Source organism: Myotis myotis, unplaced genomic scaffold, assembly GCF_014108235.1.
Source record: "Myotis myotis isolate mMyoMyo1 unplaced genomic scaffold, mMyoMyo1.p scaffold_m19_p_7, whole genome shotgun sequence".
In the NCBI taxonomy this organism is placed as follows: domain Eukaryota; kingdom Metazoa; phylum Chordata; class Mammalia; order Chiroptera; family Vespertilionidae; genus Myotis; species Myotis myotis.
In genome coordinates, this window is record NW_023416379.1 from 76974468 (window position 1) to 76995120 (window position 20653).

The 20653-nt window shown below is 40.4% G+C and overlaps 1 protein-coding gene across 1 annotated transcript; it reads left to right on the forward strand.

Moving 5' to 3' along the window:
* Positions 1-231: 231 nt before the first annotated feature.
* On the forward strand, positions 232-19498 carry KLHL31 (kelch like family member 31). Its single transcript, XM_036318136.1, has 3 exons — positions 232-336; positions 11958-13162; positions 14847-19498. Exons 2-3 carry the CDS (start codon positions 11991-11993, stop codon positions 15577-15579), a joined length of 1905 nt encoding a protein of 634 aa, XP_036174029.1. The 5' UTR covers positions 232-336; positions 11958-11990; the 3' UTR covers positions 15580-19498.
* Positions 19499-20653: the final 1155 nt, after the last annotated feature.

Below are 20653 nucleotides of genomic sequence, written 5' to 3' on the forward strand. Positions count from 1 at the left end.
TTAAAACACACACCAACGAAACAAAAAACAACTGGGGAGGTCAAGAAACCCAACTCCCCTCCTCCAACCAGAGCTCCGCCCCCTGCCCGGGGTAGCCTGAAGTTGAAGGCCAAAGAGGGAGAGGAGGACTCACACTGCTGCTGGGGCGACAGTGCAGGCTCAGCTGCTTCAGCCAGTGGGACTGCAAAGGGTCACTCTAAAAATTGCTGCTGGGACTTGTCAGGTGGCTGCTGGTGGATCCCCTTCTCCCTTCTCTCCCCACAGATTGCTTCCCAAGAGGAGTCTGCTGCTGACACTTCATCATCACAAGTCGGGGACGCCACTCAACACAGGAGGGTAAGGAGCTGGGGCCACACTCTCCAATTCCTGTCTTCCCGATTCTGGGGGTGTGTGGCCCTGTGGGTGGGAGAGGGTGGCATGTCTGTTTGCAGAGCGATTTCACTGAAGGCGCCTGCAGCTGGGTCAAATTGCCCAGGTCCCTGATTTGAATTGGGGAACCAGAAGCCATTTTCTTGAAATAGAAGGAATGTGATACATTAGGCAAAGGTCCTACATAGTCATAGAAATTCATGAGAGGATGCTTTAGAATAGCAACATTACTTGTAATTTCTAACAATCATTTTAAGTCTCTGAAGTCCGATGTATGTTTTTCTTCCTCTATTTTATAGAAAAAAAAAAAGATGGGGAAATTAAATTTTTTAGTTTTGTTCACAGAGCTTAACATTTCTTCTCCATTTTTTTAAAATCAGAAACCAGGTACACATTTGGTACCCAATAATTGTAGGTAAAATTAATTCATTGTAATGATATTGGTAGCAAAAAAAAAAAAAAAATTAGGAAACTTTTCAAATTCCCAGAAATATAACCTATTGACAAAATAGAAACCCCCCCTGCAAAAACGAACAAATTTGTAATTTAACTGTAAAACAAGTTTTTGTTCTAAATGTGCACATACGGTTATACGGACATAGGTTTTAGATGAGAAATCATGTTGGCAATGAAACGGTAAAGTGGAAACCCCCACCCCCCTTTATGCTGGACTTAACTTAAAATGGCAAACAGCAGGGCCTGAGCCCAGCGTTTCTATTCCGGGAGTCGGTGCTGATGAGCCGGGACAGATGCAGCGCTTGGAATGTGGCTGGGACCGGGAGCTGGGGCAGCTGATTCGCCCCTTTGGCTGGGAGACATGCTGGGATCCCAGCTCGCTCTGGCATGGGAGTGACAGTGACACTTTAGCACACATGGCTTTTCCGCCTGCCCTGGGTAGTCGCTCCCTGGAGGCCAGGGTGGAGGGCAGCAGGGAAAAAGAATGTTCTTAAATATAAAGTGACAATTCTTTTCTATAATCAGTCTAGGAGCTTTTCATCTGAGATCTCTTTCAGGCCAGGAGGAACTTGATTTCAAGGGTGATACGTTCACATGGACTTGCCCACTCGTAGAAGAGGGTAGAATTATGTTACCTGTTTCAAGGCAGCATCGTGGTTCTGGGTCTGTTTGGGGTTGTGGGCCTTTTTGAGAACCTCGTGAAAGCTTTGGGCCCACGCTACAGAAAAATGCATATAAACACACACGCACAACCTGTTTCATAGTATTCCCGAAGATGTCACGGAATGCACGGACTCACCAACCCAGATAAGGTTGCTAGATAAAATACAGGACACCCAGGTACATTTGAATTTCAGATAAATTATAAACCAGTTGTTAGTATAAGTATGTCCCAAATATTGTGTGGGACATACATATACTAAAATGTGATTTGTGGTTTATCTGAAATTCAGGTTTAACTGGAAATCAAGTATTTTTATTCGCTAAATCTGGCTACCCAGATGCGTATGTGTGACTTCCAGGTGAAGAATCCCTTGTCTAGGTTGGATTACCTATGTGTGAGTCTATTCCTACATTCTAGAAGGCCATATCGGGGGAGGGAGGAGAGGTCATACAGGACCAGACTTTGGCAATTCTGACAGCAAAAGCCAGCGTTTATTCTTAACTCCGTGTAAAATTTTAGAACTGGGAGGTACCCATCTCCGCATTAGGCAGGTGGCTAGCCTGAAATCCTAAAAGGTTGGGTGTTTTGCTGTAGGTCCATCGGCTGGTTAGAGCAAAGTGAACACTAAAACCCAATTTTCAGTTCTATGAGAACCAAAGAGATATTAGTCTTAGAAACTATATTTCCAATTCTCCCTCCCACCCAACAATCTCCTCTCCCCAACCTTAGACACACACAGCAGACTAGGAAAGAGAAAGAGCTATTTTAGTAAATTTTCAATTAAACCAAAACCAAAACCTTTAGCACTGGCTCCTTGCATCGTGTATCCATGGTTGGAAAATAGAAGTTCACTTGATGTGTAAAGTCTGTATATTTTATCAGTAAAAGTTAGGCACAGGCCTCTACCTAAGTTGAACCATAAAAAATTGACACTATTTGTCTTTAAACAAAAATTGATAATTTTATATTCAACCTAACACAAGGAAGTATTTATTCTCTGGTCAACAAATTTATAGAACCTGTTTCTATTTTTGGCTTATCCACCTACTGGAGGTCCATATCTTTTTTTTTTTTAATATATTTTTATTAATTTTTTTAGAGAGAGGAAGGGAGAGGGTTAGAGAGTTAGAAACATCGATGAGAGAGAAACATTGATCAGCTGCCTCCTGCACACTCCCTTCTGAGGATGTGCCTGCAACCAAGGTACATGCCCTTGACCGGAATCGAACCTGGGACCCTATAGTCCGCAGGCCGATGCTCTATCCACTGAGCCAAACCGGTTAGGGCGGTTCATATCTTTTTAAAAAATTATTATTAATTTCAGAGAGGAAGGAAGAGGGAGAGATAGAAACATCAATGATGAAAGAGAATCATTGATCAGCTGCCTCCTGCATGCCTCCCACTGGGAATTGAGCCTGACCAGAATCAAATCCGGGACCCTTCAGTCCGCAGGCCAACGTTCTATCCACTGAGCCAAACCAGCCAGAGCTGCAGTTTCATATCTTTACCACCCCTAATAGTGGAACTAAATCCACAGACTCTCTTTGTCCGAAAATAAATGTATCTTACATTTAAAAGGGCAATGCATCCCTAACCGGTTTGGCTCAGTGGATAGAGCATCAGCCTGCAGACATAAGGGTCCCAGGTTCGATTCCGGTCAAGGGCATGTACCTTGGTTGCGGGCACATCCCCAGTAGGGAGTGTGCAGGAGGCAGCTGATCGATGTTTCTCTCTCATCGATGTTTCTAACTCTCTATTCCTTTCTCTTCCTCTCTGTAAAAAATCAATAAAATGTATTTTAAAAAAAATAAAAGGGCAATGCATTTATTTCAATGTTTGGAGCTACAAAGAACCATTTCATGTTCTCTGTATTCAAATTTTGAATTGATAAATCTCAGTCCTACCTCACCCAGTCTCTATCTTCTCCTATTGGAAAGAGCTAACTTTTTAAACTGCTACAGATTTTAACCTGCCCTGGATTTAAAGGAGGCAATAGAGGGGGTCAGGGTTCAATCTGGGGTTGATTGTCACCTTGTGTGACCTTGAGTACATTTTTAAAACTCTCTCTGAACCTTAATTTCTTCATTTGTAAAATGAATTTAATATAACCTACATTTTTAGAATTTTAGTGAGACTTAAATTAAAAAAAACAACAACACTCAGGGCTCAGCACACAGTAAGCCCTCAATTAATAAATGCTAGCTATATAATTATTATTCTAGGTAGAAATGGAGGTAACAATTTACATTTGATTCATCATACAGATTCATGCTTGGTAATTTATATATAGGAATTATTTATTAACATACTTAAAGTTGAAAAATACATAAGATGTTGAAAATTATGATGGCTCACATAACTGCCCAGCTGTTTATTGGGTGTTGAATATATGACATGTTCGTCATAGAAATGACACAAGAGCCAAGATCTGCAGTGGGCAGTGGCAGGAGAGCATAGAGTTGCATCTCTGTTACCCTTCTGCCCAGTTTCTAATGGAGGAGACCCAAGAAGCTGCTCTGGGTGATAGTGGATGGAGCAGAGAGGGGAGGAGGCTGTGGTGTCCATGACCAGAGAAAGAGAATTCTCTGGGTGCCCTCCACAGAATGAAGGGATGGCCCTGTAGCATGGGGAGCCTTCTACAGCCCTCTGCACCCTGTGTAAGGCTCTTCTTTCACTCAAAAAAAGAGAAGGGACAGGAAGGGACTGTTAATGCCTCCAAATGGATGCTTGTCCCATTTCACAACCTCAGCGGCTGTGGCCAGACCAATTCTTTCCACCATGACAGGGGCCATGTGAAAAGTGCAAGCCACTAGTAGTCCGGGGAGGGGTGGAAGGTGGAGGAGGGCTCTGTATTGATCTTCCTCTCTTTGACTCCAAAGGGCAGCTCATTACAGTCCGCTGTGTTGGGAAGAATCAAACCCTTTGTGCTTTGGAGAAAACAGAGAACCAGTCTTAAAACTCTCCCAGCCACGGGCAACTCAGCAAGGCTTTCCTCCTCACCATCCAGATCATAACCCCAGTCAAATCCATCCCTTGGGTATGGTAACCATGGTGATTGCCCTGGCTACCAAGCCTGGAGATTCCCTGAGCAGATGGCCACAAAGCAGTCACTTGTTAAAAAAAAGAAAATAAATAAAAAAACAACAATGATAATAAAAACCCCTTCTAATTCTTAGTTAATATATAATTGAATCAGTAAGAATGAAATGCTTTCAGAATTTATTACTCAATATCTAGGCTATGCTCTAGTCTAGGTTATATATGAATATAGACATCATTTTTGTAACCTTTTCTTTGCAGCCACATCTTTACTATCATTGTGACCATCATTGGTGACCAATAATAATATGACCCAAGGGTGCAGAGTTAACATTTATATAATTGTAGGAAAAACAGTGAGAGTTACTGTACAAATTGCTTTTTGACTACATGCTCACATATGACCTAGTGACTGAATAAAACTTTTTTGTAAATATTCAGGTATTTTTCTATTCAGCCTCTATTAGCCCATAATATCAGCCTCAAAGCCCAGCACCATCACCAAATGAGTAAATAGAAGTGAATTAAATTATTCCACTTGACTTTCACACATCTCCTCCTAGGCTGTCTTTCATAATTTCTTCTTTTTAAGCTTGGCCTTGCTCTTCATTTAAATGCTGGTTGATCAAGTGGCATGGTGAATATGTGTGTGTGTGTGTGTGTGTGTGTGTGTGTGTGTGTGTGTACCCAGTGTGACACACCTTGTGTCTGTACTTTCCAGAAAGGCCCCCATATGAGGGGCCTACAGAATCTTGAAGGCTTCTCTGTCTGCTAGTGAGAACAGAGCCTCTTGGGTTTGGTCCCCCATAATGAGGAAGCCAGTCTTCTCTGCTGTAGGGCCCGGAGCACACAGTGCAGCTGCCCTTACCATTCTTACTGGCTTGCAATCCTCCTTCAATTGAGAAAAGCGGTGGCCGGAGCCCAAGCAGGCTGGGGGAAATGGAAGAGCAGGGCCGGTGGAAGAGCATTTATCAGGCTATCGCAGCCAGTGAACATCTCTGCAGCCTGGAGGACATCAGAGCTTTGTCCAGCTTCAAAGAAGTGGCCCTGATCCTCAGACTCCTCTGAGGGGTCTGCAGTGACCTTACTGGAGGGACCTGGCACAGACTGAGAACACCTGGGCAGGTAGATGGACAGCTTCACCCTCAAGGTGCGAACGTAGGACTAGAATGTCATGGTAGCCTAACCGGTGTGGCTCCGTGGTTGAGCATCGACCTATGAACCATGAGATCATGGTTCAATTCCCAGTCAGGGCACATGCCTAGGTTGCAGGCTCAGTCCCCAGTGTGGGGCTTGTAGGACGCAGCCAATCAATTCTCTTTCATCATTGATGCTTCTATCTCTCTCTCCCTCTCCCTTCCTCTCTGAAATCAATAAAAATGTTTTTTTAAATAAATAATGTCATGACAGGTCTAGTAAAGACAGATAATTTATTAGCATATCTGGGAAAATACTTCCACCAGGAAAGGAAGTTGTCCACTGGCTGTGATTTTAATACTCTTTTTTTCATATTTACAAAAATTTTATTTTACTAAGTATATGAGATTATAGGTCACCTCTACTTAATGTGATTAATTAAAAATTCGTCAAAAATCTGAAGATAGTTAGGTTAGAACCTCACATCCTACTCACTACTATTTTCTTAAATTTGTATGATAATAGAGTTTTTCATTAAATTTATTGGGGTTACATTAGTTGATAAAGTTATATAGGTTTCAAGTGTACAATTCTATAATATATCATATTGTACTGTGTGTTCACCATCCAAGGTCTAGTCTTCCATCACATTTGTCTCCTGCCAGCTTCTCTCTCTACCACCCCTAGAGAGAGCTAAAGAAGCCAGTTATTTGTACAGAGTGATTTTGAGGACTCTAAAAGCCCTTTCTTATTTTAAAAAAATAGATAATAAAAATACTATTAAAATATTAATTAATAATATTATTAAAATTAAGTATCATTTAAAGCAGAAAATATATATACAGGGGTGGGCAAAAGTAGGTTTACAATTTTGAGTATGCAAAATTATTATTCTTGTATTATTTATTAATTATTGTATTATTTACCATACAAACAACTGTAAACCTACTTTTGCCAGTGTGTGTGTGTGTGTGTGTGTGTGTGTGTGTGTATGTGTATTCCACAGTGGAAACTCTTGGAAATTTGTATGTGAGTCATGGAAGGACACTGATAAAATATAAATTAATTTAAAAATCCACCAAAAAGCATGCATACCTGGGAGGAAGTGTATATGTGCTCATTAATTGATTGGCTTGAATCACTTGCCAGACTAGTTAATGTATTACTGAGTAGGGCCCTGGAGAAATGGGACACAGGCAAGAACATTCAGATAGAGAAGGGCATGAGGGTTTCATGGCAATGCCAAGGTCAGCGTGAAGGCCAGACAATGGGAGGAAGAGAGGTGGCAACAGGAAATAAGAGAAGGAAGGCCATGGAAGAACTTTCACTGATTTCATCAGGTTGACCTCTTCCTTCATGGAGATTTCTGAATCCTTCTCCATTACATACTAACATCACGTTCCAGCCCTTCCTGGCATACAAGAGCCTGTATGTCTTGGCCTAATATTATCTGCCCAACCATCTCCCTCATGACTTCAGGCATCTTCGTCTGCGCATCCTATGCTGAGTCATGCCTTCCTGCTTCAGGTATCTCCTCCATTCTAACGGCCTTCTGCCTCCTGTACCCATTCCTCTTAAAAACACTTTGGTATCAGGATTGGCAAGATTCTTATCTGCAAACCTAACCATCCTAACACCACCCCATCAAAATAGTTCCTTTAATTTGAATCTTTAAATCCATAGATTCAGTCTATTCCATGTAATTTGTTGTTTTGCTTATACAACCTATAACCAAATGTCACAGGTTTTCCAAACTTCCAGGATTATCCTTATCATTTATATAAAATAAAAATAATCTGTTCCCCAGCCTATATAATTGCACAAATTCCATTTCTCCCGCTGGTATTTTCAAAAATCCCTTGGAAATGTTTACATATTCCAGACATTCCCCTGGTTGCCATTTGCCCGTTCTCAAGCTGGGTCACTCTGGACACTTGTCCCATGTCGCCTACTGCTCCTCACGATTGCTTCTCCATGATGCGGCAGCTTTCTCTGATTTGCTTCACCCCAAAGCTTAAACTTGCTTTACTCCCAAAGAAACAACAAACAAGGGCTGTTGATGTTAATGAAAATGATTCAAATTTTTTTGAACACTCACTTTTTGCCAGATTCTCTTCCAAATGCTGTATGCATATTTGTTCACTGAGTTTTCACTGACAGCCCTATAGGCAGACACTATTATTATCTTCACTTTAAAGATAGGTCAATGGAGACTCTAAGAGGTTAATTTATCTATGGCAACTCACACTTCAGGTAAGTAGTGGGGCTGGTATTTATATTATATTGTATTTTCATTTTTATTCACTTTGAAATATTTAATTTCCTTTGTGATTTCTTCTTTGATTCATGGATTATTTAGAAGTATATTATTTAATTTGCAAATAGTGGTAGCTTTTCTAGATAGTTCATTGTTATTAATTTCTAATTTAATTACAGTATGATCAGAGAACATACTCTCTATGACGTCAATGCTTTTAAATTTACTAAGACATGTTTTGAGACCCAACACAGAATCTGCATTGGTGAATGTACTATATACACGTGAGAAGAATTGTTAGGTAAGGTTATTCTAGAAACATCAATTAAATCTGGGTGATTATAATGTTCAGATAATCTATACCTTTACTGATATTTTTTTCTAGTTATTCTATCAGTTGCTGAGAGAGTTAATTAACATTTTAAAATATGACTGAGGCCGAAACCGGTTTGGCTCAGTGGATAGAGCGTCGGCCTGCAGACTGAAAGGTCCCAGGTTCGATTCCGGTCAAGGGCATGTACCTGGGTTGTGGGCACATCCCCAGGGGGTGTGCAGGAGGCAGCTGATCGATGTTTCTCTCTCATTGATGTTTCTAACTCTCTATCTCTCTCCCTTCCTCTCTGTAAGAAATCAATAAAATATATTTTAAAAAATAAAAAAATAAAATATGACTGAGGAAATGCCCATTTCTCCCTTCACAAATATTGAAACTCTATTATTTGCATATATACATTATGATGGCTTTATCTTCATGATGATATATTATTGTAAAGTTCCCTTTTTATCACCTCTAATTGTTTTTTTTCCTTGAAGTGTATTTTATCTGATATTAATATAGCCACTCCAGTCTTCTTATGCCTACTATTTCTGTGGTAAATCTTTTTTCTAGCCATTTTTTTTCCTACCTGTGTCTCTGTGTTTATAGTAAGTCTCTTGTAGATAGCATGTATTTTTGGGTCTTGCTTTTTCCTTTTAATTAAAATGCTTCATCTATTAACATTTAAAATAATTATTAATATAATTGGATTTGGATTACATTAAGTTATTTTTCTGTTTGTCCCCTCTAATTTTTATTCCTCTGTTTCAACTTTCCTGCCCTCTTTTGAATTTCATCTAAACTTACCTATTGGTTTTTCAGATGTACTTTGCATTCTTTAGAAGGTTGTTCTAGGGCTCTGCTGTCCAATACATGGTTGTCAGTCCCCTGTGGCTATTAAACACTTGAAGTGTGGCTAGTCCCAAATGAGCTGTGTTGTAAGTATAACACACACTCTGGATTTTGAAGAGTTAGTAGGAAAACAAGTAAAATATCACATTAATAATTGTCTGGCAATTACATTTTGAAATGGTATTTTGTGTATAGTAAGTTGAATAAAATGGTTCTAGGTTGTTTCACTGTGAGTATCTTTGCCACAAACATTTTGCCACATAACTAATTGACCATAAGGCAATTTTACAGTAAAAGATAAAAGAATGAAATATAAAAGAGGCACAGTTAAAAAGACATGAATAAAAAGTTGGCCAAAGGGATTCTTCCAGCAGATCAGACAGGGCTTCCTCAAAGATACGTTTCGGCTTCTACTCTAGATGGTGGAAACTGCTGTTTGGAGAAAAGAATCACTGTGCTTTGCTTACCTAGTTTTTTGTTGTCATTTTGTACTTGTCATTTTTGTCTCTCGAACATAAATTACTCCATCAGCCCCAGCACAGTGCTGCCCACACACAGGAGGTGTTGATGATAACCGCTTGCTGACCCTCACCACATAAGTCACATACATTTGAAGGCTAAAATGTCAGTGGGTTAAAAATCTGTTTCACAAGGTAAGGATGCATTTGGTGTTACCTGCAAGAAAGAATGAGTAAGGACAAACGTGCTCCAGTCTTATAAACAAACTAGAGGCCCGGTGCAGAAGATTTGTGCACTGGGGGTGGGGGAGCGGGGCTTAGCTTGGTCTGCACCCTCTCGCAGTCAGGGAGCCCTTAGGGGATGTCTGCCTGCCAGCTTAGGCCCGTTCCCTGCCCTTCAGTCGGACATACTTAGTTCTACCACGGAGGTGGGAGAGGCTCACGCCACTGCCACTGTGCTCGCCAGCCGTGAGCCCAGCTTCTGGCTGAGCTGCGCTTTCCCTGTGGGAGTGCACTGACCACTACGGGGCAACTCCTGCATTGAGTATCTGCCCCCTGGTGGTTAGTGCACATCATAGCGACCGGTCATTCTGCCGTTCAGTTGATTTGCATGTTACCCTTTTATTATATAGGATATAAGTGTGAATTTGACAATTTGAGGTTAATGAGAAAGATAAAAGCCCTTATATCTCTAAAAGGTGCATTCCTAGATTTAGAATTTTGGTGTCAAAGTATAAATATAGTTTTTATTTATAATAGACTGCCAAATTATCATTCAAAAGACTGTATGAATTATATTCCCATCAACTGTGTATAGAGAGCACCACATCAATATTTGATGTTATGGATATTTTAAAATATTTTAACCATCAAACAAAATTTGATCACAAAAAATAAAAGGGTTTCAGTTGACAATTTCCTAATAATTATTAGTTCACTTTTAAAAAATATTTATTAACTATTTGTGTTTTATTTTCTTTAAATGACCTAGTTACCTAATCATAGTTTTTGTCTGTTTTTTAATTGATTTGTAGGAACTCTTTAAATATTGTGTCTATGGCCTTTTTTCTGGTAGAAATGTTACCAACGTTTGTTTTCACAGTCTGTTGCTTGTCTTTTAAACAGTTGGTGTTGTTTTGTAGAAGTTTTCATTGTTTTTCTATATTCAGATATTTCAGTCTTTTCTTTTATGGCTTCTGAATTTTGTGTTATACTTAATAGGGCCTTTCTCACTCTAAGATTAAGGGGGGGAAACTACTTTGCCCTAGTTCATGTGTAAATTTTGTGTGTGAGAGAAAGAGAGATTTAGATATCTAACTTATTTGGAAATTATCTCAGTGAATATGTAGAGTAGAAATAACTGAACTAATGCTATCATTACAAGTCCTTCATCATTGATTTTTAAGTGCTACATTTATTTATTTACATATATATTCTACATTTTATATGGGTTCCTGAATTTTAGTATTTATTGAGGAAAACTTCAAAATAACTCACTATTTCATGAGAGTAAACCAAGACCTTCAAATGATGTTTAACTACTATTCCATAATTATTGTACAGCTAGATAAGAGAATATTTGGTCCTTTCTGTTATATAAAATTACTTGGCAATATGGCTATGGAGTGGTCTTATTTAATAAGATAAATATTGTCTTGATGCTGAAGTAAATTGTCAATAAAATATGCATCTAGTATAATGTAAGTTCTTAAATCTATTTTTTAGAATTAAAAAAATTTAATTTATTAAAAAACACATGCTTCATAATGTAGCAATTCAAAATTCAAAGAACAATTAAAATAAACTAACAAAGTGGAGACAGATTTGAGGAGACAGAGAACAGAGTGGCAGGTGTCAGAGGGGAGAGGGTGGGGGACGGGTGAGAAGGGTGAAGGTGTTAAGCAAAGAAAAAGAAAAGAATGACTCATGGAACTGTATGGTGATTACTAGAGGGAAGAGGGTGTGGGGGAGGTAGAAGAAGCGAAAGGGGGTATAAATAGTGATGGAGGGAGACTTGATTGGAGGTGGTAAACACACAATACAATATACAGATGATGTATTGTAGAATTGTATACCTGAAATCTGTATAGTTTTATTAACCAACTAGAGGCCTGATGCATGAAAATTTGTGCAAGAGTAGGCCTTCCTTCCCCCGGCAGCTGGCACCGGCTTCCCTCTGGCACCCAGGACCCGGGCTGCTTCCCTCCTCTGGCCACCCACAGGCACCCGGGGCCTGGCTGGCTTCCCTCCACCCCAGCTTCGTCAGGAAGGGACGTCCGGTCCAGAATGACGTCAGGAAGACATCCGCTCTAATTAGCATATTACCCTTTTATTATTATAGACATCATCTCAATAAATTAAATAAAAAATAAATGAAATAAAATACTATTCCTTTTTTTCTTTTTCTAGCAAGCTCTTGACTGTGATCGTGTGCTTGCCAACATGGCCCCCAAAAAGAAGACTGTCAGAAAGAACAAAGGAGAAATCAATGAGATGACCATAATTGTGGAAGACAGCCCCCTAAGCAAACTAAATGCTTTGAATGGGATCCTAGAGGGAGGCAATGGCCTTAGCTGCATTTCTTCTGAATTAACAGATGCTTCTTATGGCCCCAACCTCCTGGAAGGTTTAAGCAAAATGCGCCAAGAGAGCTTCCTTTGCGACTTAGTCATTGGCACCAAAACCAAATCCTTTGATGTTCACAAGTCAGTGATGGCTTCATGCAGTGAGTACTTTTACAACATCCTAAAAAAAGACCCATCTACTCAAAGGGTAGATCTCAACGATATCTCACCGCTGGGCCTGGCCACTGTCATTGCATATGCCTACACCGGAAAGCTGACTCTCTCCTTGTACACAATAGGAAGCATTGTTTCTGCTGCTGTTTATCTTCAGATCCACACCCTTGTAAAGATGTGCAGTGATTTTCTGATACGAGAGATGAATGTTGAGAATTGTATGTACATTGCTAACATTGCTGAGACGTACTCTCTGAAAACTGCAAAAGCAGCAGCCCAAAAATTTATCCGGGATAACTTCCTTGAATTTGCAGAGTCAGATCAGTTTATGAAACTTACATTTGAGCAAATTAACGAACTTCTTATAGATGACGACTTACAGTTGCCTTCTGAAATAGTAGCATTCCAGACTGCTATAAAATGGTTAGAATTTGACCAAAAGAGAATGAAATATGCTGCAGATCTTTTGAGCAATATTCGCTTTGGTACCATCTCTGCACAAGACCTGGTCAATTATGTTCAGTCTGTACCAAGAATGATGCAAGATGCTGATTGTCACAAACTTCTTGTGGATGCTATGAATTACCACTTACTTCCGTATCATCAAAACACATTGCAGTCTAGGCGCACGAGGATCCGCGGGGGCTGTCGCGTCCTCATCACTGTTGGGGGACGCCCAAGCCTTACTGAGAAGTCCCTTAGTAGAGACGTCTTGTATAGAGACCCTGAAAATGGATGGAGCAAGCTCACAGAGATGCCCGCCAAGAGTTTTAATCAGTGCGTGGCTGTGATGGATGGATTTCTCTATGTGGCTGGTGGTGAAGACCAGAATGATGCAAGAAATCAAGCCAAACATGCAGTCAGCAATTTCTGCAGGTACTTGATCCTTTGCTAGGAACTGAAATGGTCCAATATGATGAGGAAATTGCCCTGACATAGAAGTAAATTAGTCATGTCTGTTAGCTTCATTCATTAGCTCAGTAAATTAATATTAATCAGGTGACATTTTATATATAACACTTCACATTATGTTAAGTGCATTCATGTACTGTAGATTTCTGAATAAGCCTGTGAAGTGAGCCGAGAAGAGAGGATTATTCTGATTTTCCTTGTGAGAAATCTGATGCCCAGAGAGGTTATACCCCTAGTAAGTGGCAATTCACATTTTCCCATTGCTAGTCTGGGGCTCTTCACAATATCCTGCTTTTCTGAAAGACACTGGGTACAAATTTAGTTTTTAACACTAATGTGGTAAGAAAGATTAAAATAATACATTTATTTTAAGTGACTTATTGATGACTGTCAGATTTATAATTGGCAAATAGAATGAGCTCATTAAAAAAGTGGCAGCTAATTAATTTAAAATACTTATTTGAAGACTAATCCCAGAGAAAATGTATTTGTGAAGCATGAAGAGTAAAAAACATAGTAAATCCTTCAGAAAAGCCTCAAGTGCCATATTACTTTTGTATACGTATGATAAAAAATTAAACTTCCACATGTATGAAATGTTCAGGAAGTCATGCTTACAAAGTCGAATATAACTAATGAGCAAGATCTGAAAATGTGTACAGTATATGATGAAACAATTCTTCATTTCATTGTGTTACTTTAATGAATTCAAACAATCAATGGATTTTTAGCCTTTAATTTACAACTTTAGTTAAGTTTCGATTTAGGGGTTAAAAGGGACAGAGATGAAAGAACATCAAACTGATGGAGTGAATTCTGTGTTTACAATACTTAAGGAAAGCATATTTTACTATAACTACTTATTTCCCTCCCCTGATAATTCAACTATTGGTACTTAAATCACTGTTTTTGCAATATTGATTTTAATGCTTATGGTATATGTACTGTAACACTGAACACTGAAAAAAATATATCCCTCAACTAAAATAATATTACCTACTAAAAAGTGGTAGAAAATAGACAAGTATCAAAAGTTAAGGCTTTGTTGATGCTTTTGGACACGAGTCCCATTGATCTCATTCTAAACAGATGATAGAAGACTTGGTTGAGTAATTCAGTTTACTGCTGCAGTGGCCAGGACAGATGTATGAGGGGGACTGTGAGACAGGGAGAAATCCAATTCGTCAACTCCTATCTTAAGCAATGAGAATGCGCTAGGGATGTTGGTGTCTGAAGATATGTGGAGTTGACTTCAATGTGGCAGTGTTCCCTTTTCTGATTGCCACAAATACCCAGTTTCCACCCCCTAACCCCACCCATAGATCCTACCGGATGAGAGATATTCGAATATAGTGGAAAGGGGAGTGGCAGACCTGTCTCTGTAGGGTCTTCTCCAAGGGGCCCAATAAAGGAAGTAAATTTATCAACAGGAGGAGGGGGGTCACCAATGCCTGCCTTGCTTTCCCCCAAGTGTCACACTTTATACCCTTGGTTGAAAGAGAAACACCGGCCTCTGGGCGAGGTGCTGCGCATAGTCAGTAGCCTCCTCGCATGAATGGTGTCACAGTTCCCCCGTGGTGGTTCGTGGAGTAACAGGGGTTCCCCGGCTGCCACCACAAGGCCGTCACATTCCCTCTGCCCTTCCCAGATACGATCCCCGCTTCAACTCCTGGATCCACCTGGCCAGCATGACCCAGAAGCGCACGCACTTCAGCCTGAGCGTGTTCAACGGGCTCCTTTACGCCGTGGGCGGCCGCAACATAGAGGGCAGCCTGGCCTCCATGGAGTGCTACGTGCCCTCCACCAACCAGTGGCAGCCGAAGGCGCCCCTGGAGGTGGCGCGCTGCTGCCACGCCAGCGCGGTGGCCGACGGCCGGGTGCTGGTGACCGGCGGCTACATCGGCAACGCGTATTCGCGCTCCGCGTGCGCCTACGACCCGGCCGGCGACTCGTGGCAGGAGCTGCCGAGCATGAGCACGCCCCGCGGCTGGCACTGCGCGGTCACGCTGGGCGACAGGGTGTATGTGATGGGGGGCAGCCACGTCGATGCGCGCGGGGAGCGCGTGGACGTGCTGGCCGTGGAGTGCTACAGCCCCGCCACCCGCCAGTGGAGCCACGCGGCGCCGCTGCCGGTGGGAGTGAGCACCGCGGGCGCCTCGGCGCTGCTCGGCCGCGCCTACCTGGTGGGCGGCTGGAACGAGGGCCAGAAGAAGTACAAGAAGTGCATCCAGTGCTTCCACCCCGAGCTCAACGAGTGGACGGAGGACGACGAGCTGCCCGAGGCCACCGTGGGCGTGTCCTGCTGCACCCTCTCGATGCCCAACCACGTGACCCGGGAATCCCGAGCCAGCTCGGTGTCCTCCGTGCCAGTCAGTATCTGACGCCGGGTAGATGCGGAGGCGCGGCAAGAACAACTCTTTATTCGTGGTTAACCTTTGAGTTAGCGCAAAGGAAAATATGTAACATTTACTGCAACGATCGTATTTTAAGATATATCGAGGCATACGTCTTGATGGTTTTAATTCCTGGTATGACATGATCTACCTCCTTTTTTTTTTTCTTTAAAGCAAAATTCTGGGCCATTGCCAACAAAGAAAAATAGAATTTACTTCAACGGCCACTAGGGGGCAGACAGAGTCGTTGTAGGCACTCTTCCCCGTGGCATGTTTCCCAAACGTAAAGCGGTTACACCCACATTTGAGAAGTTCCCTCTTTGCTTAAGTATTTATTACTTATGATGACACTTATGTGAGTAAGTGACTTCATGTACAAGTTTATTTCCCCCTCTCTTTCTGTAGGAATCGGAAAATAGTCTTTGGTAGGTTTTATTGTAAAATAGAACTCTATAAAGACTTAAGGTTTAATTCCATATTTCAGTGCAGTTTCTTTTCCTGTCCATGACTGTGTGAAGGATGTTGAAAGGCATCCCACGACAACGTCCTAAAGCTTATAGCAGAGTCTGACTGGAAAGTAAGGGGATTCCACCCCGGGTTGCCAAGGTGATGCCTTTGGTTTATCCCTGAGCTCCTTCTTCCTGCATGCCTCAAGCCCCAGTGCATTTCCACCATATAAGTCTGCTCTGGAAGAAGGAACTGATGCTAGTCATTTAGTTTCTAGCGTAAATTTGAATCACCTGTCCTTTCACCTAGAAGTATTTGCACTTTAAGCCATGCTCCCTATTAAAGGAATTGCAAGTATCTTGGAAGCCTTACTCTCACCCTAAAACCTATACCAAGATGACTAAATGCAACCTTGACCCTAATGTATGTTCCAGGAAGAACACCAAATAAAACTATGTCCTTAAGAATCATTAACTTCAAGTTTATATAGCCTGAAGGTTATATAAGCCAATAACAATAATTTGATTTCGCTCACTCTTTTACATAGATGAAAATGGAAACATCTGGAATTCTTGGATTTGGCCAAAACAGGAGGAGTGTGTTGTCCTGTTGGTAAATGCCATTGTTTCTCATTAATGCCATTGTTTCTGATTTTTTAATTAAAAATATAATACATTTATTTCACATGGAAATATTAAAATAACATATACCTATTCTTGTATATATTGTTAACCCCATCTGCTCCAAATTAGCTTCACAAATTAAAGTGTATCCACTTGATATCATTTTTTCTTACATATTTGCCAAGTTTTGGAGCCAGGGAACGAATGTAGTAAATGATACATATTTTCCTTTCTTATAATTTATCACTTTATTCTTTGATAGTTTATTTGTTTTGGAGAGGAAGTAGCCTATCAATTATGGGCTATATGCAACTGGATTTTGAAAAAGAAAACAAACTACTGAAATGGTAAAACATGAGCTGTACGGAAATATAACTGGGTTTTCATTAATCCCATCCTCTCCCACCTTGTGTAGATAGGCTGTTGCAAGAGTTACAATATTTATATTTAAAATATTTTATTCGAACTGTGAAAAGTGGTTCATATAGTACACTTTGTGGAACAATTTTATATCCTTGCCCCTTATGAAAAGTTCAGTCTCTGTGTATTTAATGGTAACACTCTGGTAAAAGCTAAAACACTAAGTTAAGTACAAGACATTATTCATAATTTAAAAACATTGGGCTGTTTCTTCACCCCACACAGAGCACGAGGAGCTTCCCCAAGTGCAGAGCAGGTCCCTTGACTTCTTATCCACCCAGGCCGGAAAGCAAAGCTGTGTGAGAAGCTAGTGTGTGGAGCCAGTTAAATCGCTGAGCTCTTAAATCCCAATGCACAAACATAGAGCATCTTTTATCCTTGCAGCATCATTGGTAAAATAAATTTTTATTTTGGATTACAGATCATAAGTGGCAAATAGACATTTCATCAATTATTTTGGCCACAACATACAAAGCTTATGTGAGGTGACTGTAACATCTTTTAGTTTGGTATAAATGTATGTTCTCATGCAGTTGAGGAGCCTGTAGTGTATTGTTAATTTAGGAAGAAAAAAAAGAGGGGATTTATTATGGATTATAGATCATAAGTGGCAAATAGACATAATTCCTTCATGCACACTAGTAGATCTATCTCCCATTGAAATCCCAGAAGTATTGTAACATGGAGGACCTAAGGTGTAAAATGAAATGAGAATCAATCACTTGTGACAATTTATCACAGAGAATGAAGAGAGATACTGAACATAGAGGATTTTTCATCTACTGGATCTTAATAAGCGAGGTGGTGCAAAAACTTGGCAGTGGCTTTCTAGAAATAAAACTGGAGACATGTTAGAGCTGGAAAAATCATTTCAAATGACTATTTGATGTATTTTCTACATTGTTTATCTGAAGACTCAGAAAAAATACACATACCTGGGCTTACCAGGTGCCTGGGTACATTGCAGTTCTATCTTTTGCTTCAACAATTACTAGTATGTCAATAACTAAAGACCACTATGAATTTGGCATGCCAGAATTTCTGACAGAGCAATTTGGAACATAAGGAGCATGGAACATAAGGATTGGTGAAAGTTTTATATCCTGGAACCTCCTGCACTGACAACTGGAAGAGGTGAAAATATACAGAATCAAAATATTATGCATCACCTTTTATATGTAAGTGAAATATACTCTTTAACTACTGAAGCAATTGCTCCTAAAAATCTTGCCAGTTTCTTCATGTTGCCCAACTGGAAAATTATTTCATTTTTATTGTGTTTTAAGCTTACATTCAATTACTCTCCCCAGTTTTAGGATCTAACCCTGAGGCTCCCTTTATTTTTCTGTAAGAAAAGGAGTTGTTGTTTTTGTAATGCCAGAGCCCTGTGATTAAATAAAAGCATCAGGTCAGTGTATCGGAGAAATAGCCTGTGACCCAGCTGCTGACATAATGAAACTCAAGTTCTCCTTTTCTGAATGGGCCAGAGACCTGGTGTGAGAGTCTCCAGGAAGCCAGATTTAATTAGTCTGTCCATTTTTAGGTAGGCTCTTGGTGCCCAGGTGTCATCCCTGACGCCCTAGTTGCTTTCAGTGGCATTGAATGAGTTTTCGTTTTACTTCCTATGTTGTAAGAATGGTTATGAGTAGAAAGTCAGTGGTGGCACAGATTCATATAATTCTACGCGAGGATTAGATGGTAGTGGAATGTTATGAGTGAGGAGGGGTAACTGAGATAATAAGGAAGTGAGATGTACTGAATGACTCTATGATTGAAGGCAGAGCAGCGAGCATAGTAAGTGTGTTTCATAAGCATGCATATAAATAGAGGTTTACCTGAAAATAGATATTAAAATGTCAATTTTTTGCTGGTTATCCTGACCAAATATCTTCAGAATATATCCAAGTTGCTAGATAAAAGAAACTGAAATCACTTCATTAATTTTTTTCCCTGCATTTCAAAGAAATGAATTTCTAGAATCTTCTCTGAATTCTTCTCTGAACAAATGTGCTCTGAGTAGTGAGTTCGATGCCCATCCCAGCCACTGATGACTGTTGTCTAGCACAGCGCAGCATTAAAAGGAATTATTTTTCAGTATCTCTTTTCATACCAGTAGGAAATATAGTGTAGTTTCCTAAACACTCCTCCATGGTAATTATGAGAACTGAAGGTTCTAAATAATAAAGAATTACTCTCATGCACATTAAGAGGGTAAAGATCATTTACATTTCCCTCTCAGGGAATTTGAAATAAAATACTTGCCTTAGACACTCTTGAAAAACTTATTTATTCAGCAAATTTTTTGGAATTATTTTTTTTGTTTGCTTAAAACATTCTGGTACTATATAAGGAACAACAAATTATAATGTATGTAGTGTTTATAACCTCATCACTATCAATAAAGCTGCATTCAAAAAGAGCTTGTCAGTGGTCAAATGGGGAAGGTTGTGAAGTGTATTTTTGTCATGCTTGGGGTGGGTTTTCCCCCTCTATTTAGTTTTCATGATGATTTACCCCAACAATCACTACAACAACAAAAGAAAAAATGATATCCAGAGACAGAAAAGCATCAAACAAACCGTCAAACCTCAGCGGGAAGGCAGGGGTGGGTAGAGGTGGGGGTAAGAGATCAACCAAATGACTTGTATACATGCATATAAGCATAACCAATGGACACAGACACTGGGGAGGTGCGGGGTGGTGAGGGCATGTGCTGGGAGGTGGGAGTAGCCAGGGAGAGGCCAATGGTGGGAAAAAGAGACATATGTAATATTTTAATCAATAAAGAAAAAAAAAGAAGGAATGAAAAATATTGAAAAGCTGCTCCAATAGCTTGAAGACAAATGAAAGAAAAAGGTATAAAACATCATTAATGACTTGGCTTATAAACTCACACAAAAGCCAATTCAGACAAAAGTTCAAGTCTGGTCTACCTCAGTCTGACCACTTAGAAGTCATAGGTCAAGTGTGGTTTCTCGTCTAATTTCCACCCTGACCACAGCCACCCTGGCACAGACTCGGGCCCATCATCATTTGCAAGGAGACTACTTTCTAGGAGATGAAACGGTCCAGACAAATCCTCGTGGCTTTTCTCTGCCACCTCACCTTCCAAATGAGCAAATGACATGTAACCAAGATAAAATTCCAGCCTTTGATCCAATTTAGTAGCTAAGTAACAAAACTTAGTTGAGGCCAGCTTTGTCATTTCTAGAATATCCTAAATGGTAGCCACACTTTTTCTTACATTTCTCCAAGTCTTGTAACCATTGCAGGGGTAGGGAACATCAGCCCGCAGGCCGTGAAGAGTCTGGCCCTTCCAAGGCATTAGGGGTGAGTTAATAAAATGTTTGACCGAATATAGCAGGCTAACTTTTAAGTTGGTAATTTTGTATGGCCCTCGAATGATGTTATAATATCCAATAGCCCTTGGTAGCAAAAAGGTTCCCCACCCCTTACTTAAAGAGACAAGGTCATCTCCAAACAGAAACCAGTGGGCGCCGCATTCCCAGTTTTGAGCAGTCCCCAGAGTTCCTTTGAGTTTTCTTTGAACTCCCACATAGCTCTAAGCTTCA

Excerpts from the sequence above, each read along its gene's own strand:
- KLHL31 (XM_036318136.1), top strand. The coding sequence starts at position 11,991 with ATGGCCCCCAAAAAGAAGACTGTCAGAAAGAACAAAGGAGAAATCAAT. Across the intron at positions 13,163-14,846 it reads GCAGTCAGCAATTTCTGCAG|ATACGATCCCCGCTTCAACT; the intron begins GTACTTGATCCT and ends TGCCCTTCCCAG.